Source organism: Lagenorhynchus albirostris, chromosome 5 (genome assembly GCF_949774975.1).
Source record: "Lagenorhynchus albirostris chromosome 5, mLagAlb1.1, whole genome shotgun sequence".
Taxonomy (NCBI): Eukaryota; Metazoa; Chordata; class Mammalia; order Artiodactyla; family Delphinidae; genus Lagenorhynchus; species Lagenorhynchus albirostris.
In genome coordinates this window covers 31753697-31777410 of record NC_083099.1, presented here as the reverse complement: position 1 = coordinate 31777410, position 23714 = coordinate 31753697, and the positions used below count along the sequence as shown (strand labels likewise).

Here is a 23714-nt window from a genome sequence, read left to right as displayed (position 1 = left end):
TGTATAAAGATATTAATCAAAATAAAAGTTTAAATTGAAGAAAAGTAACAATATAAACTACCAGCAACAGAGCAGTAATCAATAAACTATAATATATCCATAACAGAGAACAATAGTTTTCAACAACTTCTCTTTCTTTGGAGAAGGAGAGAGGTGGTACTCTAAGCCATTACACCCCTTCAGTCAAATCTCTCCTGTTCATCCATGTGACATATTGAGCTTCCCCTTTGAAGACAGGTTTTAATGGCTAAAAAAACACTGAAAACGACTATGAAGTCATGAACAGGACTGTTACAAATAAATTTTAATGAATTGAGTTTTGCTTAGAATGTTACATTAAATAAGAACAGGCAAGATACAAACTATATACAGCAAAATTTTAATAATGTCTGGCATCTATAATAGTTCCCTTGCATAAAACAGGTGTTCAATAAATATTTGTCTGGTGAATTAAATGTATATGCAACCCTCAGTGTTTACAGCAGCACTATTTACAACAGCCAAGACATGGAAGCAACCTAAATGTTCATCAACAGATGAATGGATAAAGAAGATGTGGTATATATATACAATGGAATATTACCCAGCCATAAAAAAGAATGAAATAATGCCATTTGCAGCAACATGGATGGACCCAGAGATTATCATATTAAGTGAAGTAAGCCAGACAAAGACAAATATTATATGATATCACTCATATGTGATACAAATGAACTTATTTACAAAACAAATAGACTCAGACATAGAAAACAAACTTATGGTTACCAAAGGGGATGGGGGTGGAGATAAATTAAGAATTTGGGATTAACATATACACACTACTATATATAAGATAAATAAACAACAAGGACCTATTGTATAGCATAGCAAACTACATTCAGTATCTTGTAATAACCTATAATGGAAAAAGAATCTGAAAAAGAATACATATACATTCAGAATATATATTCAGTTATATATATAACTGAATCACTTTGCTATACACCTGAAACCAACACAACATTGTAAATTAACTATACTTCAATTTATAAAAAGGTTAAAAAAAAAGAGGACCTGCATTTAAAAAAACCCTGTACATGTATACGTACAATGTGTGTGTTCCATTTCTCAAAAAAGAAAGGAAATACCAAAAAATATGAAGTGATTGATTATAAATGGTGGCTTATGGGTTATGCTTTTATTCTTTTCTTAAATTTCCTATGAAAGTTAAGTTAAACTGGGAAAAATAAAAATTAGTTTTCAAAAACATGTTTAAAGAAATATGCATACAGCTACAGCAATGCACTGAGCAAAAACCCAATTACTGCCTAGAGTAATCCATGAAGGCCAGTAAAAGCTAGAGAGAAAGCCCTCAAACAACAAATTTCAGTTTTAAAAAATCACATTGGTAAAGATAATATCTTTGATATATCAAGATTAACACTAGTAATAATAATTTACTAATGACTAAAACATCTTCCTTCAACTTTCCCTTAAAATACCCAACCAAAAGGTAAAATCTGGCAAAGTACTACGAACTGAAAAGCTCATAGTGAAAAGTTCAAAGCTCGGAAAGAACTTCACCATGAAACAGTGACAATGGGGCTGAAAGGAGAAGAAAATCCCTGGACTACGCATGCTCACTGTCTGAATAAGGATAACATGGGAAATCCTGAAGACGACAGAGAAGGCAGTAAAGCTATAGGTTTCAGGGAAATCAGAAGCGGGCCAAGAATTACATTCCCAGACAAATTCTCATCATATGTGAAGACAACAGATTCTCAAAAAATACACCAATTATATATCCTTCCCCAAAAAAGCTACTCCAAAACATACTGAAAGGTTAATAACACTTTTATTTCTAACGTGAGGTAATCATTTTACACTGAGGTTTACATAATACATAATAATTCAAGTATAATCATCATGAATATAACTCTAAATGAAATGTAAGGAGTCCAAAAAATTCCCCAAATATTAGAAATGCAAAGAGAACCCAATGTAAGTAAAATCTTCCCAAAATAATAGAAATATGAAGAGAACCCAATGTAAGTATAATCATGGTACAAAACTATCAGTCTGATCTTAGCATGTTGATACGTGTATCTCCATCCATAATTAATACGGATGAGTGGACATGCAGACACACCAAGACCATACTCTAAAGGAAATTCAATTCTTTCAAAGCATCAATAAGAGATTTAGAAAAAGTGATCAGCTATAATGAAAAGCACAGTCAATTTCATAAAGTAGAAAATGTATAGGTCACAATCTGACCACAGGTAAGAAGACAGAGAGTGAGGGAAAACATAACATAATAGATTGTGAAGTACCATCTATATCAAAGAGTTACCCATGTTCTAAGATTTCAACTACATAAAGAAAAATGAGAACATGGAAAAAAATACTGGAAAGATATTTACCAAAGACTGCCAATGCACGGTTAAATAACATATACTTTTCTTCTTCTTTATGGTCCTGTACACTTTCCAAATGGCCCATCAGTATGTTTTTACTCTGATAATCAGGAAATAAAATTAATAAAATAAAAAGAATTTTAAACAAATTGATTTTTAGAAAAAGATGAAATCTGTAGAGACTATCATACATTTATTTCTGAATGTAATCTTTTTTCTTTCCTTCCCCATGACGCTCAAAACAATTTTTAAGTAAAAGTGAAAGACAATGAAGACAGAATCTAGATAATCTACTTCTTTCTAATTGCTTCTAATTATTAGTGTTTCAAATATGACAATAACAATTAAATGCAATCTCAAAGCAGGGGTAGTAGACAGCAAGGCTTATCATTGTCTGGGAGTGGTGTGGTAGCCTCCACAGAGAAGCGGGCAGCGAGGAATGGTTAGAGAGGCAATGAGGGAAACAGTTTATTCAGCAATGCTATATTGAGCCAGCTGGGCACAAGACAGGAAAAGGGTAACTCTTTAAGAGACCAGGAAACAGAGCCTGGTAGAGGGGAGTGACTGAGAAAGTAGGTTGGGGTGTCCTGATCAGAACAAGGAAGTTCCAAGGGCTGAGAACAGGACCAAGTCCAAAGTGTCCATTTCAATGAGTGCCTTATTTAGAAAAGAGACCTGAGAACCAGGACACCAGCATGGTCAAAGGAGTAACAGCTGAGGAAAAAAAAAAAAAATCACAGTAGATTTTAATATCCTTTGGGATAAAGGGAGGGAAATAATGAAAGCAAGTCAGGGTATAGTCACTGAGGATCATCTTGCAACTGAGTGGCTGCAACAACTCTAATGGGTCAAAGGTCATACAAGTATCAATAAACCTCAACAGACGAGGATGCTGAGTCAGTGTCCTGGGGCAAAACAATCAAAAATCAAAGTAAGAAAGAAAGGATATAATGCATGATAAAAGCTGGTCCCTTAATAAACAATCCAAAAAGGAAATTAAGAAAACAACTCCATTTATAATAGCACGCAAAAGAATAAAATACCTAACGATAACTTTAAACAAGGAGATAAAAGGTTTATCCGCTGAAAACTACAAAACATTGCTAAAATTAAGGAAGACCTAAATAAATGGAAAGACATCCCATCTTCATGGATTGGAAGACTCACTATTACTAATGTTAAGGTCAAAATACTACCCAAATGGATATATCAGTGCAATCCCTATCAAAATTCTAACCCCTTTTTTTGCAGAAATGGAAAGGCAGATTCTCAAATTAATATGGAATTGCAAGTGGCCTCCAACAGCCTCAACAGTCTTGAAACAGAACATAGTTGAGTCACACTTTCCAATTTCAAAACTTACCACAAAGCCACAGAAACCAAAACAGTGTGGTACTGGCATAGTGATAGACAGCTAAATTGATGAAATAGAACTGAGAGTGCACAAATAAGCCTATATATTCCTAGCCAACTGATTTTTTAAAAATAATTATTTATTTGGCTGCGCTGGGTTTCAGTTGTGGCACACAGGATCTTCAGTTGCGGCATCTTTAGTTGAGCCGTGTGGGATCTTTTTTTTTTTTTTTTTTAGTTGCGGCATGTGGACTCTAGTTGCGGCATGAAGGATCTAGCTCCCTGACCAGGGATTGAACCCCTGCATTGGGAGCATGGAGCCTTAACCACTGGACCACCAGGCAAGTCCCTAGCCGACTGATTTCTGACAAGAGCGCCAAGACCACTTAATAGGGAAAGAACAGCCTCTTCAACAAATAGTGCTGGGACAACTGGATATCCACATGCAAAAAGAATGAAAATTAGACCCCTACCTCACACCATATACAAAAACTAATTCAAAATATATCAACAACACAAATATAAGACCTAAAACTATAAAACTCTTAGAAGAAAACAGGGATAAATTTTCATGACCTTGGATTTAGCAATGGATCCTTAGATATGTGACTAAAAGCAAGAGCAACAGAAGAAAACTAGATAAACTGGACTTCATAAAATTAGAACACTCCCTAACACCATACACAAAAATAAACTCAAAATGGATTAAAGACCTAAATGTAAGACCAGACACTGTAAAACTCTTAAAGGAAAGCATAGGAAGAACACTCTGTGACATAAATCACAGCAAGATCCTTTTTGACCCACCTCCTAGAGAAATGGAAATGAAAACAAAAGTAAACAAATGGGACCTAATGAAACTTAAAAGCTTTTGCACAACAAAGGAAAACATAAACAAGACGAAAAGACAACCTTCAGAATGGGAGAAAATATTTGCAAACAAAGCAACTGACAAGGGCTTAATCTCCAAAATTTACAAGCAGCTCATGCAGCTCAATATCAAAAAAACAAACAACCCAATCCAAAAATGGGCAGAAGAACTAAACAGACATTTCTCCACAGAAGATATACAGATCGCCAACAAACACATGAAAGGATGCTCAACATCATAAATCATTAGAGAAATGCAAATCTACAATGAGGTATCACCTCACACCAGTCAGAATGGCCATCATCAAAAAATCTACAAACAATAAATGCTGAAGAGGGTATGGAGAAAAGGGAACCCTCTTACACTGTTGGTGGGAATGTAAATTGATATAGCCACTATAGAGAACAGTATGGAGGTTCCTTAAAAAACTAAAAATAGAACTACCATATGCCCCAGCAATCCCACTACTCGGCATATACCCTGAGAAAACCATAATTCAAAGAGTCATGTACAACAATGTTCATTGCAGCTCTATTTACAATAGCCAGGACATGGAAGCAACCTCAGTATCCATCGACAGATGAATGGATAAAGAACATGTGGCACATATATACAATGGAATATTACTCAGCCATAAAAAGAAACGAAATTGAGTTATTTGTAGTGAGGTGGATGGACCTAGAGTCTGTCATACAGAGTGAAGTAAGTCAGAAAGAGAAAAACAAATACCACATGCTAACACACATATATGGAATCTAAAAAACAAAAAAGAAAATGGTTATGAAGAACCTAGGGGCTGGACAGGAATAAAGACGCAGACCTACTAGAGAATGGACTTGAGGACATGGGGAGGGGGAAGGGTAAGCTGGGACAAAGTGAGAGCGTGGCATGGACATATATACACTACCAAATGTAAAACAGATAGCTACTGGGAAGCAGCCACATAGCACAGGGAGATCAGCTTGGTGCTTTTTGACCACCTAGAGGGGTGGGATAGGGAGGGTGGGAGGGAGGGAGACGCAAGAGGGAAGAGAGATGGTGATATATGTATATGTATAGATGATTCACTTTGTTTTAAAGCAGAAACTAACACACCATTGTAAAGCAATTATACTCCAATAAAGATGTTAAAAAATTTTAAAAAACCCTGCATATTGAAAGTCATTATCAAGGTGAAGACAACCTAGAAAATGGAGGAAAATATTGCAAGTTATGTATTTGATAAGGGTCTAGTATCCACAATATATAAAGAACTCTTACAACTCAACAACAGAAAGACAATTTAAAAATGGGCAAGGGACTTGAAAAGACATTTCTCCAAAGAAGACACACAAATAGCCAACAAACACATGAACACCAGCAGTCATAAGGGAAATACAAATCAAAACCACAATGAGGTAAAACTTTATACTTACTAGGATAGCATTAATTAAAAAACAAACAAACAAGCAGAAAACAGCAAGGGTTAGCAAGGACATGGAAAAATTGGAACTTCTGTACATTGCTGGTGGGACTGCAAAACGGCTCAGCCACTATAAAAAAGTTTGGTGGTTCCTCAAAAAGTTAAACATGGAATTACCACATGACCCACAATTCCACTCCTAGGTATATATCCAAAACTGAAAACAGGTACTCAAGTACTTAACACACATGTTCATAGAAGCATTATTCACAATAGTAAAGATGTGAAAACAGCCCAAATGTCCATCAACAGATGAATGAAGAAACAAACTGTGGTATATACATAGAAATGGAATACTATTCAGTCACAAAAAGGAGTGAAGTATTGATACATGCTACAATGTGAATGAACCCCCAAAACATTATGCTAAATAAAAGAAGCCGATAGAAAAGGTCTCATATTGTATTAGTCCATTTATATAAAATATCCAGGATAGATAAATCCACAGAAATAGAAAACAAATTGGTGGTTGCCAGAGGCTGGGGGAAGAGGGAGGTGAGAAAAAACTGCTTAACGGGTGAGGAGTTTTACTCTGGAGCAATGGAAATATTTTGGAACTAGACAGGGTTGGTGGTCGCACAACATGGTATATGTACTCAATGTCACTGAATAATTTGTTCACTTTACAATGGTTAATTTTATGTCATGTGAATTTCACCCAATAAGTTATTATTTTTAAAGAAGAAAAGAAAAAAAGCTGACCCCTGCCCAATGAATGGAGAGGGAGTGTACTAAAACTGACTTCCAGTGACTAGAAAGTATTATGAGGAAAATATCACTCACAAGAAGAAAGCAGGTTTCAGTTAAGCTGAAGAGATAAAGCAGCAGTATGAAAGAGTCAGAGGAGACCTCAAAACAAAACTGGAGCTCTACAAGATAAAACTGAAAGGCCCAGCAGAACAGAGGACAGAGCTGGGGAACTAGAGTGGGTGGAAGGTAGAAAGGGGCTCTGCGGGAAAGCAGGCAGGAACAAGGGCGAACAGCCCTGGATTAAAGAGGTAGCCTTTTGTTATTAGAATGTATAGAGGTTTTCTCTTCGAACCTAAGATGAAAAACATTTCAGTTCTTCGCCTATAATAATCAGACTTAAATTTCTCACTGCCAATTCCAGCAAAGTAGGAATGTTACTCTATTGTTAGAAAATATGACATTTATTCATAAGTTATTTTTAAACAACTCAAATTCCAAGCTGAAAATCCAAAGTTATTTCTGCAAAACTCTCAACAGCCATCAAGGAATATTCATTTTCCTCTAAACAATATTTAAAAAAGCTCAAGCCTAATTCAAGGCCTGTGTTCTATATGACCTGGCCTGTGTAGCTCAAGTTCAAATAACACAATAGTTTAAAAATTATTCTAAACGATTTTAAAAGTTAACTATTGGATTCCTAAGGCCACAACAATGGTCAATTAGTGTCAATGACCAAACCACCTCCCTTTAAAAAAGAGCCACCTTACAGCACAAAACAAAATACATTCCAGGAGCTGTTCACACGTCTGTCTTCCCCACTACCTTGCACCTCACAAGCAAGGCTGGGGTCTTAGGTTATTTGTAGGTACTCAAATGTTAGATGCATGAATGGCTGGCTGTAGATAAAAATCAACTACATCAAAGATAAATTTTAAGGGAAATGATGTTTTAAAGAAAACATCAGGAATCAGTTAAGGTAGAAAAACAAGTGATGTAGAAACAGAACTATAGCAGAGTTTTTGCTAATGAGCAGCTGAGTGACCTTTGGCAATCAATTATTTAACCACCTTCTCCAGGCATCAATTTTCTCAACTATAAAACAAGGGAGTTAAACCAGATAAAGTTAAAGTCCCTCCTCAGCCCCAAAATTCTATTATTCTATGATATCATCCATGGTTTCCAAATGTCAGCCAAAACTCTATTATTCTATGATATCATCAATGGTTTCCAAATGCTAGTCAAAGCTTAAGTTAAAAATTTACTTAGTCAAAATAATCTTCTAGGTTCTGAGGACAGTGTGGTATACAAGCCAGAGGAAAAAAGCCAAAATCACTTACTACGTATGAAACCAGTAAATACTCTGTATTTTAATCAATGCTGAAATTAAATAAATACAGAGCTCTTACTTCAAATTTTCCTGGTTTATGGAAACTAACAAACTGAAATAAATACAATAAAGTAACAATTTGTCCATCAAAATCTCATAAACCTAGCTATAGTCGAATTATACCTAGAAAATTAGCTGAGACCTAATATTTAACTACATCATAAGAAGGGAATTTACAAATGTTAGACTATAGGAAAGGGGCATCCTATCTTCATAATTAAAAATGAAAAAGCACATAAATCTTCAATCCCCATAGCTGTTTAAACGATATTCTTGTAGATTAAATGAGATGTTTCATGTGATCTCTGCCCATTCAGATTTTCCTCCTACATTTCTCCTGCAACCATAAATGTCTGGATAGAAGTGGGCTGAGAGTACACATGTACACACAGAGAGTATAAAAAGAATTAAAGTGAGCTTTTAAGAGAAAGAAGACATCAACAATGGAAGACAAAGTAAACATGCCCCTTCCCTCCACCCCCTTCCTACAGGCTGCCTCCTCATCCCATGCCTAAAACTGGCCTCCTCAAAGGAAAGGCAAGCGGTCCATCCTTTGGTCCCTAAGAAGTGGCTAGGGGGTCAGCACCAAGAAAGGGAACCTCCTGATCCTCTCAAAGAAAAGCCAGCATCTGCAATCACTGAGCACCTTTCCTCACTCTGCCACTTTAGGAAGAGTACATGATGTGTGATCAAAATCAACAGCTCACTTAAAACAATCCACTGGAATGGCTATTAGTTGCCACTGCTTTAACAGATCAGGCTCCAGGATACAACTATTCCAGCACCAAGCATCTCCCCTCCCGTGTCTTCCATTTCAGTACATAACTTTGACTGTAATTCAGTGATCCCTGAAAATGGAAACCCAAAGCTCTCCATCACAAATGCTGTGCTCAGGTTTGCCTCTCTAGTACCTGTGATGATATGACCTTTGAGAGAAGTTGTGTGGAATCAAAGGGAGAGTGTGGTCACTTTTTTTTCTCTTCACGAGTGTTGTCACTTTTCATTTCAAATGGATGACTCAAATAATACCGTCACCTTCCCCATCTGAAAATACTACAGCAGATGGATAAGAAATTATAGAGGGCTGACACTAAAACACAGGATCAGGGAACAAGATTTCACATCCAATTAATATAGCTGTCATCTTAAAAAAAAAAATCCATAAAAGAACTCCCCCAAAGATGTGATTTGTACCACAACTGCAGAGATGTTAAAGGTGCTCCCCAATTCCTATGTAAGAATAGTAACAAAAACGTAACCCATAATCTCTAGCACTATAACATAAAATATGAAGCATGCCCTGCCATAGCGTGAGAATGTTCTAGTATCTGGTAAAATGATACTCTGGAAACTAATTTATTATTGGTTCCTGCACTATTTAAAGAAGAAAATGATCTCACCAAGCTCATGCATACATTGCAAGTACAGCTCTAGAGTAGACATGGAGTAATTTACTCACAGTTTGACATAACCACCATTCAATTTCTTTCATAGCCAACTCCTAATAGGAGCACACACTCTCAGTCAGCCGTAGAGGCCATTAGTAACTTAGAGTTGGCTATTATGGCCAGGGGCTCAAAGCACAATGGAGAACTCACAAACATCGTTTCTCCCTCCCAGCAACTCCAAGTGCTAACTTGGAGTCAAGTTCCAAAGCTACCTGAATTCTTTTCTAAGGCAAGTCACTTAGCTCTCCGCAAGAAGTTAGTGCCATGAGACCAGGGATCTATATCTGCTTTATTCACCAAAACATGTCAAGCCCCTAAAATAAGGCCTATTGTACATTCAATAAGTAATTGCTCAGCGAGTGATAAATGTTGCTACCCAAGGCAATCAACCAGGTGATGTCTAAGTGACCTCTCTTTCTAACATTCTATGATTTGAGTTTTTATCCAAAAACATACAAATCCCCCACCAATAACTAAAATAAATTATTTTGAGGATTATGTAGCATTTTCATATACATTATGGCAATATGATAACAGACATCCTGCTATACATCTCATATATGAGGAAACCAACACTCAGAAACATTAATTACTTGCCTACCCACATATAACAGAAGGAGGAGATGGACTTAAAACTCAAATATGCAGATTCCAAATCCAATATTTTCTCACACCATGTTAGCTAGTATAAACCCACATTTGTGCACATGTGCACGTATGCGTAGGTATACAACCTTAGTGCTTTTTCTTGAAATTAGACTAAATTCTCTCCTTTAACAAATAATCTAAGGAGTTAAACAACTTTAGAAAAGATGCAAACAATCAAAAAGATAATCCTTGGTCATTTCCACTTATGGACAAGATAGAGTAACAGGACAAGATTAACCCTCTCGTCTGAAATTATCAAAAAACAGACAAAATATATGAGAGTTCAGAAAGACAAAGACAGCTAGAGTATGTAGGACAAAGTACCAGAGAACAGAGAGCTACACAGAGAGAGAATTTCCAAGATCTGCAGAGGGTTGCCCCTCGAGCCTTCAGCTGAGTACTGACCATGCATAAGGAAGTTACACAAGGGCAGAGAAAAAATAAAAGGTTAACAGTGCATAGCACTTCATACATTTTGGAATATCACCTATTCCCACCAGCCAGACTGGAAAACCTCATGAGTCACAGGTCAATGGAGAAAGTACACGGAAGGGTCTTGACTCAGTAGTGGGGAATAATTGGACCTACACTGAGCACTGCTCCTGTCTTATCTAACAAGTCTTAAAAGCAAGACCTGAAAAGATCAAACTGCTTCCAAGTAACTTAACTGGTCCCAGAACAAAATGTAAGAATAATTACAGGAATACAAAAATATCCAGCACCCAACAGGGTAAAATTCATAATGTCTGCCATCTAGTCAAAAACTACCAGGCATGTAAAAAAGCAAAATAAGTAGATAGACAGACAGATGACAGATCAACTGAAACCAACCCAGAACTGGCAGATGTTAGAATCAGCAGACATTAAAACAACTATTGTAACTGTACCCCACAAAAAGTTAAGTAGAGACATGGAAGATATAAAAAGACCCAAATCAAATTTCTAGAGATGAAAACTACAATGTACGAGATGAAAAAATACACTGGCTAGGATTAACAGCAGGTTAGCATTTCAGAAGGAAAGATTAGAAATTGTTTTCTGGTTTTTAATTATTTTTCCGGAATCTCTCTTGAATATTTTACATCCTTCAACTGTAGTGTGGACCAGCAGTCTGCTGAGAGACAGCTATGTGCCAAGCCATGAGGTAGCCTTAATCAGTAGGGAAACTATAGAACATGATGGGTACAGTGATACAGATGTGTTTGTACATGGTATAGAGCTATGGAAGCCAAGATGGGGGGCACCTTACCCAAAGGGGGGGTTCAGGGGACAGAGACTTGGGAAAATCAGGCAACTTCAAAGGAAATAAGCTATTAAAACTAATTTATTTAAACTTACATTCATAAGTTCAGGCCAATCCCCTTTTGGATAATAACTTAGCGGGCAATGGGAAATGATCAAGAGAATGATGACCCCAGTAAGGCACAAGATAGTGAATCCAAAAAAACAAAAAGAAAATATGATTCATTCATTTATTCATTCACTGAACTTTTACTGAATATCCTACTATATGCCAGGTACTGATTTAGGTGCTGGGCATACAGAGTGGAACAATATAAAAGGTCTCTACTCAAACAGAATTAGCCTTCCTACAGAGCGAGATGGAAACAACAAAAGTATCAGGTACTTAAAAGAAAACAGGATGGGGGCTTCCCTGGTGGCACAGTGGTTAAGAATCCGCCTGCCAATGCAGGGGACATGGGTTCAAGGCCTGGTCCGGGAAGATCTCACATGCCGCGGAGCAACTAAGCCCATGCACCGCGACTACTGAGCCTGCACTCTAGAGCCCGCGAGCCATAACTACTGAGCCTGTGTGCCACAACTACTGAAGCCCGTGTGCCTAGAGCCCGTGCTCTGAAACAAGAGAAGCCACCTCAATGATAAGCCTGCGCACCGCAACGAAGAGTAGCCCCTGCTCACCGCAACTAGAGAAAGGCCGCATGCAACAACGAAGACCAATGTAGCCACAAATTAATTAATTAAAAAAAAAAAAGGAAAAGAAAACAGGGTGACAGAACAGAGTGGCACTGAGGGTCAACCCTAGGAAGGCAAGGCTCTCTGAGGAAGTAACATTAAGCTAAGATCTAGAAGGCTCTAGCCATGTAAAGATCTAGGAAAAGTACATAAGGCAGAGCAACCATCGAATGCAGACCCTAGGGTGAAAAAAGCTTGGCACCAAAGGAACTAAACGGTGGTACGGTGGGGAGCAGGGACAAGGGAAGAAACAGGTGGCAGGCAAGAGTCTCTACATAAACATTCATTTAGAAATCAGGAAGATCTAAGCCTAGATATTTGGTATTTATGAATTACTATTAATTTCTTAGGTGTGATAATAGTTATTTCAAAATTTTAAAGAATTCCTATCTTTTAGAGATACATATCAAAAAATTTTTTACAAAATTTTATGTCTGAGTTTGCTTCAAAATAATCCAAGCAGAAGATGAGGGGGAGTAGGACAAGGGAGCAGATTGGGGAGTGGAGAAGTATAGACCAAACAGAACTGGCCATGAGCTGATAATTGTTGAAGCAGGATGATGGATACACAGAGGTTCATTATACTATTCTGTCTACTTTTGAATGTTTGAAATTTTACATAATAAATACATTTTTAAAAGCAAACATTTAAAATATAAGGAAAGGTATTAATAAATATAAATGCCCCCCTTCACAGGGGACTTATTAGGGCTGCAAAATTATTCTATATGATACTATACTGGATGCATTTGTCAAAACCCATATAACTACAACAGAATAAACCTTAATGTATGCAAAATTTTTTTTTTAATTCAGGCGGCAGGGGGAGTTGGATGAAGGTAATCAAAGAGTACAAACTTTCAGTTATAAGATAAATAAGTACTAGGGATATAATGTACATGATAAAGATAATTAACACTGCTGTATGTTATATATGAACACTGTTAAGAGAGGAAATCTAAGAGTTCTCATCACAAGGAATGAAATTTTTTTTCTCTTTAATATTTTATCTATATGAGATGATGGTGTTCACTAAACCTACTGTGGTTAATTATTTCATGATGTATGTAAGTCAAATCATTATGCTGGACACCTTAAACTTACACAGTGCTTTATGTCAATTAAATCTCAATAAAACTAGAAGGAAAGAAAATCACGTAGGAGGTCAAAGAATCCTAGGATGAAATATAGAATGTTAATAGATGCCCCCTTCCAGAACCAGCTTTTGAGGGATTCAGGTGTACCCATAAGCTTTCATCAGGGGGCCCTGTAAGGTCCTCAAAGTCTAAGAACCCCCATCACAGTGTGCAAAACTTAATATGTGTGGGATCCACACCCTTGTCTAGCAAAAGGTCCTAAGGCTTTCACAAAATAAGGTTGAGAACCACTGATATTTCTCTTGCCAGCAACTTCCTAGCTGAAAAGTGAGTTGCCATTGCTCTTAAACCTAATGGTAATATCTCACTGCCATCATTTGCCTACCCTGCAAGGACATTACTACACAGCCATTACCACAAGTAAATAATTTACCACCAGTGAATTTTACAACTCTGAAAGAAAGTCGTGACAGGTACCCAAAAAAAAGGAAAGGTGGCAAATTATGTCTGTCTCCTTCAAAGTATCACCTTATTGGGACTTCCCTAGTGGCGCAGTGGTTAAGAATCCTCCTGCCAATGCAGGGGACACGGGTTTGAGCCCTGGGCCGGGAAGATCCCACATGCCACGAAGCAACTAAGCCCGTGCGCCAAACTACTGAGCCTGCTCTCTACAGCACGTGAGCCACAACTACTGAGCCCACGTGCCACAACTACTGAAGCCTGCGCACCTAAAGCCCATGCTCTGCAACAAGAGAAGCCACCGCAATGAGAAGCCTGCGCACCATAATGAAGAGTAGCCCCCGCTCGCCACAACTAGAGAAAGCCCGCGTTCAGCAACAAAGACCCAACATGGCCAAAAATAAATAAATAAATTTATTATTTTTTTAAAATCACCTTGTTAAAATACTATATTTCATTTAATCTAAAATGCACCATTATTTTTTGTGCCACTAAGATGCCACTAAGAAAGAAAAAGAGCTGTCAATTAACTGATGATTCACCATTGATTGTGAAATGGTTCCAATTTCAGAGATGTTCAAATGTGAAAAAGCCGTACATCTTACAATTCATGCAACATGCCATTCAAAAATCTCACTGGCTGGGCCCCATCTCAGATCTCCTAAACAAATTGCTCAGAGTAGGTATAGGAATCTGTACTTTGTTTAAGCCCCTCAGATGATCTAGTTAGATAAAGACTGAACTGTTAACTTTCAGAGGCAGCAGAGTAGAGAAGGCATGCACTTTAGAGTCATATAGCCCTAGACATCTCTGTGACCTCCAGCAAATTCTGTAATTTCCCAGAGCCTCAGCTTTATCTATAGATAAATGCCAATGCCATCTACTTCCAGTGGTTGATAAAATAAAAGAAAATATGTGAAATAGTTGACACAGAGCAAGACATTTATATAAGAACATGTTCATTATTTATGAACAAGACACAACATATCTGTCTTATGAACAAGAATGGGACCTATTAAATTACTTTTCAGAAATATTCTACCATTCAGCACTGTCACTTGCTGGGCATAGTTAAGTAGAATCAATTAATGAGTGTTTATTACTTAATTCAGCAATACACACTTTTGTTCTGGCACACCACATTTTTAGAGGTCCTACATAAATGAAAGCTGTTTAATAATATCTTGATTAGAAAACATTGTACTTGATGTACAATAACACAAAAAAGCACACTTTTAAGCATAATATAATTTCAGAGTAGCTAATGGCTCTACTTCATGTCAAGTTTTTGTTTTGTTTTGTTTTAGTATGTATAGCTGGCAAGTTTTTTCAGAACACTGGCATAACTGTGTTAAAACCCCACAAGTAATGCTGTGGAACTTCTCAATTTAACTGTGTTAAAACCCCACAAGTAATGCTGTGGAACTTCTCAATTTGTGATGCTCAAAAAAATACCCACATGTTTCATTTGTTTCTAAAATGATCCTTAAAATCCAAACAGTGTTCCAGGCAGCACCTTCAGAACTGACTAGTCAACTCAGGATATGACTCATAGGGGACAGGTTAGCCATAACTGGACAGAGTTCTCCCACATGTGTAGCACGAAGAAGGAAAAAAAAACCTCAAAACCCACAATTGCACAATGTCTCAGTCTTGTTCTCCCAGTGAAGAACACATGGATTCAAATTAATGCTGCATCAATGCCACCAAACCTACCCAAATGCCCAGGATTAAGAGTGTGCTGCAAGGTGCTAACCCACCTCCACCAGCACCCACCTCCTCAAAGTCTGGGCAGTGGCAGGATATGCCAGACACCAGCAGAGAGGACACCCTCACTGCCCTCCCCGAAACACTGGGCCTGAGGTTGAAGAGGAAGAGAGGTGCTGGGAGGAGAGGAACAAGTGGCTCATCTCATCTTTCTTTTTCCTCAACCATTTCCCAAAAAGAGTCCTTCAGTTCAGCTGCCCAAATGTGAAACTCAGATTCCTCTGTGACTCCTCCCTCTTCTTTAGCCCTGAGGTGTCCTCCACTAAGTCTTCGCCAAACTCCCAGAAAATTCCTCACAAATCCATCCCACTGCCCCTCAACTGTCCTAGCTGATTCCTCTTACCAGCACAAGGCTGACTCTGTCCCATTTCCCAGATCCAGCTTTTCAGTCTTCAAGCCACCCTTTTCACTGGGGCCGAAGCTGTCTTTTCTAGAACCCAGTCCTATCTGTATACTCTCCTTTCCTAAGTTCAACAGTTCCTCATTACCTATAAAATAAACTTCAAATTCCTAACCTAACTGCAACCTACCTCCCAGCTTTATATTCTGCCACTCCCTGGTTTTGCCAAATTTTCTCACCTTAGCCTACTCCTTGAATTCACACAAATTTGCTTCCATACAGCTATGGATTTGTTCGTGCTATTTTCTCTGCCTGACATGAAATGCTCCTCTTTTCTGTCTTTCAAGTTCATCCTTCAAGATGAGGCTCAAATGTCTCCTTTCCTGGAACACATTCCTGAAAGCCCCTAAGCCTCTCCACTCCCCCTCCTTCTACAGTCAAAAGTAATCATTCCCACAAAAACTTGTATCAATCAGCAGTATAACTCTTATCTCAGTGTTATAGTTGTAGATACAACTGTTAGTCTCCCCTACGAAATTTTGAGTTCTTCAAGAAAAGGAATTCAGTAATTTTGAATTGCCATTTTCTACCACAATATATGGTACTTGGTTGGGCTTCAAAAATTTTTACTGGACTGATTTGGGGAGCAATGATCTCAACTAGTATTGAACTGATTTTAAAAAAGATGTGAACAACGCTTAACTCTTTCAGAGGATATTTATTTTAACGGAGAGGCAAGTTATCCAAAGTGAATTTCTAATTGGTATGAGGCGGAGTCTATTCTCAGAAGTCCCCCTGACTCCTACAGATTCCCTATCACCACCATCACCGCTGCCATGACCAGTTTATATCATACCCCCCACCCATCAGCATCTTATTCCCACACCCCCTAGAACTGCCCCAGCCACAGACTGATTTCACCAGCTCTGGACTTCCAGGGAACTCAGCTATTAGAATTATCAAGTAGATAGAGAACAGGAGAGAATGCAGATAATAATCAAGACCACAGATGAGCACATGTGGCAGCAGGCTTGCCGATTCTAGTCCTTAAGCATTTTGGTTAATCACAGCTCCTCCAGAGCTGACAAAGAGGCAATATGGATTCCAGACTGAGTCAAGACCTGGCCCTCTATTCACTGCCCAAAGGGCCCCAGATCAGTCTTCATCAGTAAAATGGAGAAATGGATGCCTACACTGCAGCCTAAGCAGGGCCTGGGGACACAGGGATGCCACATAAAACGTCTGAGGCTTTTGGAGTCTCTATACCGATGGACTTCTATCAAGACTGCATGCCCTACTACCAAGGAATGAGCTAGTTACATACTTCCTGCACATCTGTTTCCTCATCTATGTTATGGAAGTAACAATACACACCCAAAACAGGGATTACCTTTGTACCTGACACAGGCAAGATTGCCACACGTCAGCAGCACTCTAAATTCAAGTGTCAACCATTTCTGTGACCACCACCACTACTCTTCCTAATACTGTTAGTACCAAAAAACTACACATCACCAGCTCTTCAATAGTCAAAGCCCAACCATTTACACACTGTAGAATGACCACTTGCCTTTACCCCCATCCTCCTAGGAATCCTCTAAAATGACAGTAATGAAATCACAAAGACATTAAACCACAAACACAGAAAGGGAAAGAAAACAATGCAACATATATTTCAACAAACTTTTGCAAGATGGAAAGCAGTTGAAGGAGTGGTCACTGCCTCTCAGAACCTCTGGAGGGACTCAGCCCTGGATGCAACAAGGGCCACCAAAGGCTGGCTTGAGGCTCTGGCCTGTCAAAGGGGGAGCCTCTGATGAGGGGCATTCAAAGCAGTTGGGCCCCCAGGTCCAGCAAGAGACCCAAAGTTTTTCTGAAAAAACTGAACCACAGAGGCTGGTGTACCACCAAGCACACCAGAGGCAGCAGACTGCAGGTGTCTTCTCTGCAGACACTGATCAGTCCCAAAGAAGCTGTGAAGGTGCTGATATGTGTGTGTGCGGGGGGGCTCCCAATGAAATGTTCACCCACATTCCAAGGGAGGCCAATAGACCACCCACCTACCCACCCACAAGCTTGCCCTCCCCTAATCAACTTTTCAGCATCTCACTCTTAATTACAGACAGCCAAGGATCAACAGATACTATCTAAATGAACAGAAAAAGAACTCTGAAATGAACAGGCACATTGGAGGAAGAAGAAATATTTTAAAAATGTTAAACATACAGAAAAAATTAAAAACAACAAACACATGCCTCAAAGATAAGTGAAGATAATACATCCATAAAATTAGAATAAAATGAAATGGAAATGGAAACAGAAAACAAAGAGTTCTAAAATTTAAAATCATCATTAAAATTTTAAAAATAAAAGAGCTTGGAAGACAAAATTAAGAAAATTTCCCCCTCTTCCCACCTCCAAACATAGAGATATAAATAAGAGGCAACATACGTTGAGTATCTGAAGATCAATTCCAGAAGATTCAATAACCAAACCAATAGATATCTCAGAAACAAACAAAACAAGTGATGGGTAGGAAATTATCAGAAGTAACAGACATTTTTGAAAACTGAAGGATATGAGTCTCTAGATTGAAAGGGCTCACTAAGACTAGAAGGACCACAAACAGAAGGAAGGACCCACACCTGAAGCTGATAAAATTACAGAATTTTTTTAAAGACAAAGACCCTAAGCTCAAAAAACAGAAAACAAACAAACAACAACAACCAAACAAAAAAAAAAAGAAAAAAACACACAAGGAAAAAAAGGAATCAGAATGATTTTGGATTTTTCATCAGAAACCCTTAAAGCCAGAAATCTGTAAAAATGCCACCAAAAATCGGGAAAATATTTTTTTTTCTGTCTAATATTCTAAATTCAGCCAAATCACCTATAAAGCATGAGGATAGGATAGACACCTTCAGACATATAAGGCTTCAAATTATTTACCTCCCATGCAACCCTTCTCAGTAAGCTACTGAGGATATACTTTAGCAAAATGAAGCAAACAAAGAAAAAGGAAGACAGAAGATCCAGGAAACAGAGGCTCCAAGACAGGAGAGAAGGGTACAGTATGTGCAGGAAAAATAATCCCACTGTCCAGATTGGAAGAAGGGGATGGAATGCTCCAAAGCAGGGAGTCTCTAAGAGGAAACCAAGTGAAAGTGATAGATGATTTGATGTGTTACCTGGAAAAAAAATATCAAAAGGCATTTAACATATTTCTTGGAGTGTATGAGAGATTGTAGCCATAGATACAGAAAAGACTCAAAAAGTTTATAGTTTATTTGCTCCAGGAAAAACAATAACATACAGGAGAAGAAAACATAACCATGGGTCACTATTTAACTCACAAGTGAGTTTATATATGTGTGTGTGTGTGTGTGTACGTATATGTACATGTATACATATAATAATGTATAATAAAAATTTACAATATAAATATATACACAATAATCTAAATACAGACTGCTGCTTTTACTAAAAATGATGTAACTATATTGGGGGGTTTGGGCAAGAGAAGAGGACAACTGCTCAGTTATGATACTAGGAAGTGAAATGCTTATTCTACATTGATTTCAAAATATGAAAAGTAAAAAAAACAGGGGAAAAAAAAAAAGAGCTAGCTTGGGATAGTAGCTTCCACTAGAAAGTAGGGCCCGGAGGATAAAAAGGCCAAAGGCAGAAGACTGCTGTTTTTTCATTTGAGGTCTTTTAGCACTATTTGATTTCTTTTTTTAACTATGAGCATATATGAATTGGATTAAAACAACTTATTCTCATGTCAAGAACAATCAGTTCAATTTATAAAGATGTCACTACCAACTTTATTTATAAGTTTCATACTTGGAATTGCAAATTAATTGTCTTACAAATATTATAAAGTGATGGTTAGTTTCCCAAGTCAGCTTTCAGAAGGCATTTAACCCATAATGATACAAAACATGGTACAAAGTATTTCAAGTAGTCTTAAACACCATAAGCATAAGAGTTCCTGTGGGAAACTGCATTCTGAGAAATCAGTATGCCTGGTATACATCTCAGCCCCACCCAATTGTTCTTCCCCAGCCAGGGGCAGCTAAAAAATAAAGTCAGAATAGATGAGGAAGATGGAAGGAAGGAGAGGACCTGGATCTGGCAGGATGGAGAGTCAAGAGACCCACTGTAACAGGTCAACTCTGTTTGCATTAGAGAAAATACTACTGAAGGTTCCCCTTGTCCCAGAGGTGGACCAAGGTTGATCAGTGAGGAAATCCTCCCTCCCCTCTTCCCAACAGCTCACTCCTGGGCACAAACTGGATGCTCATCAATCAGGTAACAAATACATCATTTCAAGTATTAATTAGCAATGACTCCTTTTCCACTATGCCATAATCAAACTCCTATATAAATATCTTTATTTCATTCAATGAAATTTGAAACTTGTTGTGGCCTATGTCAACACTATGTTTGATTATTTTTAAAAAAAGATTATTAAATGTGTGACCTTGAGCAAGTTAAAGTCTCACTTTCCTCATCTCTAAAAGAGGAATAATGATATCCATCTCACTGGGTCACAAGAAAATTAGAGGAAATAATGTGTATAAAACATGTAGGAGGAAGTATATGGCAGGCCTCAATCAATGTCAGCCTCTGGTTGTGCCATGTCCCCTACCTCAATTGGTTTCTTATATGTAAACAAAGTCACAAATTATATACACGCTTTTAACCAAAAAACCTTTACAAAACCATGCATAATACATTAATATTTTTAAAATTAATGTTATGAGTCAATTTATAAGCATTCATTATTTTTCCTAAACCTTAGTCTTGTTTCAAGTACTAATCCAATTTGCTGTTTTAACTTAGCTAAATTAAATTCAGCTAATTCCACCAGACTAAAAAGAGGATTATAGACTGGCAGGACATTACAAAAACACAGCATTCTTTGGTTAAAGGGGACAAACCCGTATATCTAACAATGTCTAAACAGCCTGCTTAAAAGCAGTTCCATTTTAACACTGAGTGGACTTCAGCAGACCTCAAGAAAGTCTTATAACAAAAAAAATTGAATAAAATGACAGCTAATGGATGCTTAAAAGAATAATTTTCCCCCTCAAACACTTAGACGCACCACAAATCTGAGATGAAATAAAAATGAAAAAAAAATGTGGTTTTCTGGCCCATAATACACAAAAGAAAGTGAATGTATAGCTATCTGCAACTACCAAAGACTTCCCATTTGGGGCCATTTCTATCAGAACTTCCTCTAAGGGGTCATTTCCAGAATCCACAAAGTCACATTTTTCTAATTAATTCCCCAATGACAAAGCTAATTAGGTAGCACAGAACCACCAACTGACCCAAAGCCAAGTTCTCCTTTTCTTACAAGGTATTCTAAGTAGAAGAGTGGCCCAGAAATTCAGAATCAGTCCAAACTCCAACACAAGAACCAAAAAGGTACTGAAAAAGCTAAAAGGTCGGCTACCTGGAGATTCATTCACTGTTGTAAAATACGCTTATCGGTCCCAAGATTTGGAGACTGTCACGAACATGTAGTGCCCTTATAACCAATCTCTGTCTCTCATTTAAAAACAAAACAAAACAAAAAACTACGATAACCAGAAAGTATGAGCACCGTAGTGTGGCCTCTACTGGGGCATCAAAACCACAGCAGATTTAACCTAAATAAAACATGGATTTCGAGTATCCAAAATCCAGGGCCCTAGAGTGACACGTTGAGGAAAGGTCAAAGAAACTTGGAGCGGCAGGGAAGAAGAGTCTGCCTCTAGGGAATAAGGTGAAAGGCTAAAGAGGCTGTAAGCAGGCTGGAATGGGGTAGATCGCCGGGGGCCGTGGGGTCCCCGGGTCTTTCCGCGACGTGCGGGGTAGGCCGGAAGGCTGGCCCAGGGCGGGGGCCGGGCAGGGACCACACCTCCCGGCCAGCAAGGCAGGCAAAGGCCGGGGCCCAGAGGCGACCCGGGGCGCTGGGGCCTGCCCGCCCGCGGTCCAGGTCGCGCGGACTGGGCCGCCGGCGGCCGGAAGCACCGGGGCCCGACCCTACCTGCCCACCCCGGCGCAGGCGGCCCCACTCACCGATAAGCCGGCGCACCTCATCCTCGCTCAGGTAGAGGCTTACGCTGGGCCCGGCGGACGCGGGAGGCAGCGCCGGCGGCCTCGGGGCAGGGGCGGCGGCGGCGCCTGGTGCGAGCAGCAGCGGCAGCAGCGCGAGCAGGAGCAGCAGCGGCGGCGGCGGGGCCCTCAGGCCGCGGGTCCACGGGAGGCGGCCCCGGCCCGGCGGCCCCGGCCGCGCCGTCCTGCGCATGGCCACCGCCGCCGCCGCCGAGGAGAAGCGTGGGCCGCCCGCCGCGCCGCCGCCGCCCACCCCCGGCCCCGAGCCCCTCACAGCCCCGAGCCGGGGGCGGCCGCCCAGCTCATCGCGCCGCCGGCCCGTGGCACCCTGCCGCCGCTTCAGACCGCCGGAGCGCGCCGCCGCCGCCGCCGCCTCCTCGGCCGCATCTTCCGCTGCGGGAGGCGGGCCGCGGTGGCGCGCGTGCGCGCGCCGCCGCCGCCTCGAGAGCGCGCACGCACGCACCGCCTCCTCCGTGCGGGCCCGAGCCCGGCGAGTAGCGCTTTGGGTTTCCAGGTTCTCTGAAGGCGAGGGGCTCCCCGGTCACCCTGTAAAGGAGCCCGTCCCCGCCCCACGTTGTCACCAACCTGATGTTTGCTTGTCTATTGTCTGTACCACACACACCCCCGCCCGGGATGGAGGGTCCAGGCAGGCAGGCCCGGGCAGCGCCTGCAGCCGAGTAGGCTTCCAGATTCAGGGAAATGCCTGGATGCGGCCGCTCTGATGGCAAAAGAGAAACATGCTTTTTATTTGGAGAGAAAAAGAGAAAATACCTTTTATCCTACCAACGGAGGTCAACATTAACATTTCTGTGTCTGTTTAGATGGGTATATACTGTATACTTTTACTTTCCAAGAAGATCTTGTTGAGCAAACTGCAAACTTTAACCTTATTCCTCCTACACATTACAAATTTTTATTTTTTATAATCGTTTTGCGTCTCTATAATCAACCTGAATTTGGGGCTGTCAACCCGTGGTCCATGCTGGACTTTGACAGCTCCCCCCCGCATATGAAGTTGTGTGCAAAAGTGTGTGTCTGCCTCTCAGTGTGTGCTGTGTGTGGGCTTGAGCACACACAGAGAAGTGATATGTACATCTCCTCATTTGTTCCAGGGAGTCCTTGTCCCTGAAAGACGTTAAGAATCACGGATACACCTCGTCTCTTTTAAAGGCCGACCAGCGAGCTGGTGCACCTTGTGACGTATTTATTGATGAGTCGCGGTCAAACCTGCTCCAGGTGCCGCCTCTCTTCGTGAGGTTTCCAAGCATCCCGGCCAGGCCTGGGTCACCTAGCCCCTGTGGGCAGCCTAGCCCCTGCCCTGACCCTATGCCTCCCACCAGGCCTGTGCCTCTGGGAACAGCTGCTCCCGGGCCAGACCCAGCTTCAGTGCACAGTTGCTGCAAGAGCAGTGAGGCCCTGGGAGGCTGCTATTTTTATCCTCTGGGGTGGGTGGCGGAAGAGCCGGGCTGATGAGGCGGGAAGTCCTGGAACTTGATTTCTCCTTCTCTACTGAGAGGGATGGATTGAGTTTAGAGATAAACCAGTCTTGATTTGTCAAGCCTCAACTCCCCAGCACAGAATACTGTGCCCATCATTCTACAGGAGGAGGCTGAGAAGAGGGTGAGGGCTGAGGAAAAGTGCTCCACCTGAGAACGATAAAGCCACAAATGTCAGCAAAAATACTTCTCTTGGGGCAGCCACTGCTACTTAT

At 40.0% G+C, this 23714-nt stretch overlaps 1 protein-coding gene across 2 annotated transcripts in view; it reads right to left on the bottom strand.

Moving 5' to 3' along the window:
* RYK (receptor like tyrosine kinase) overlaps window positions 1-22196 on the bottom strand; it is a 100733-nt gene extending 78537 nt beyond the window's left edge. For both annotated transcript variants that reach the window (XM_060149814.1, XM_060149815.1), the window contains exon 1: window positions 21968-22196. In XM_060149814.1, the coding sequence (XP_060005797.1) occupies window positions 21968-22196 (229 nt within the window). The remainder of the gene's footprint in view (window positions 1-21967) is intronic.
* Window positions 22197-23714: the final 1518 nt, after the last annotated feature.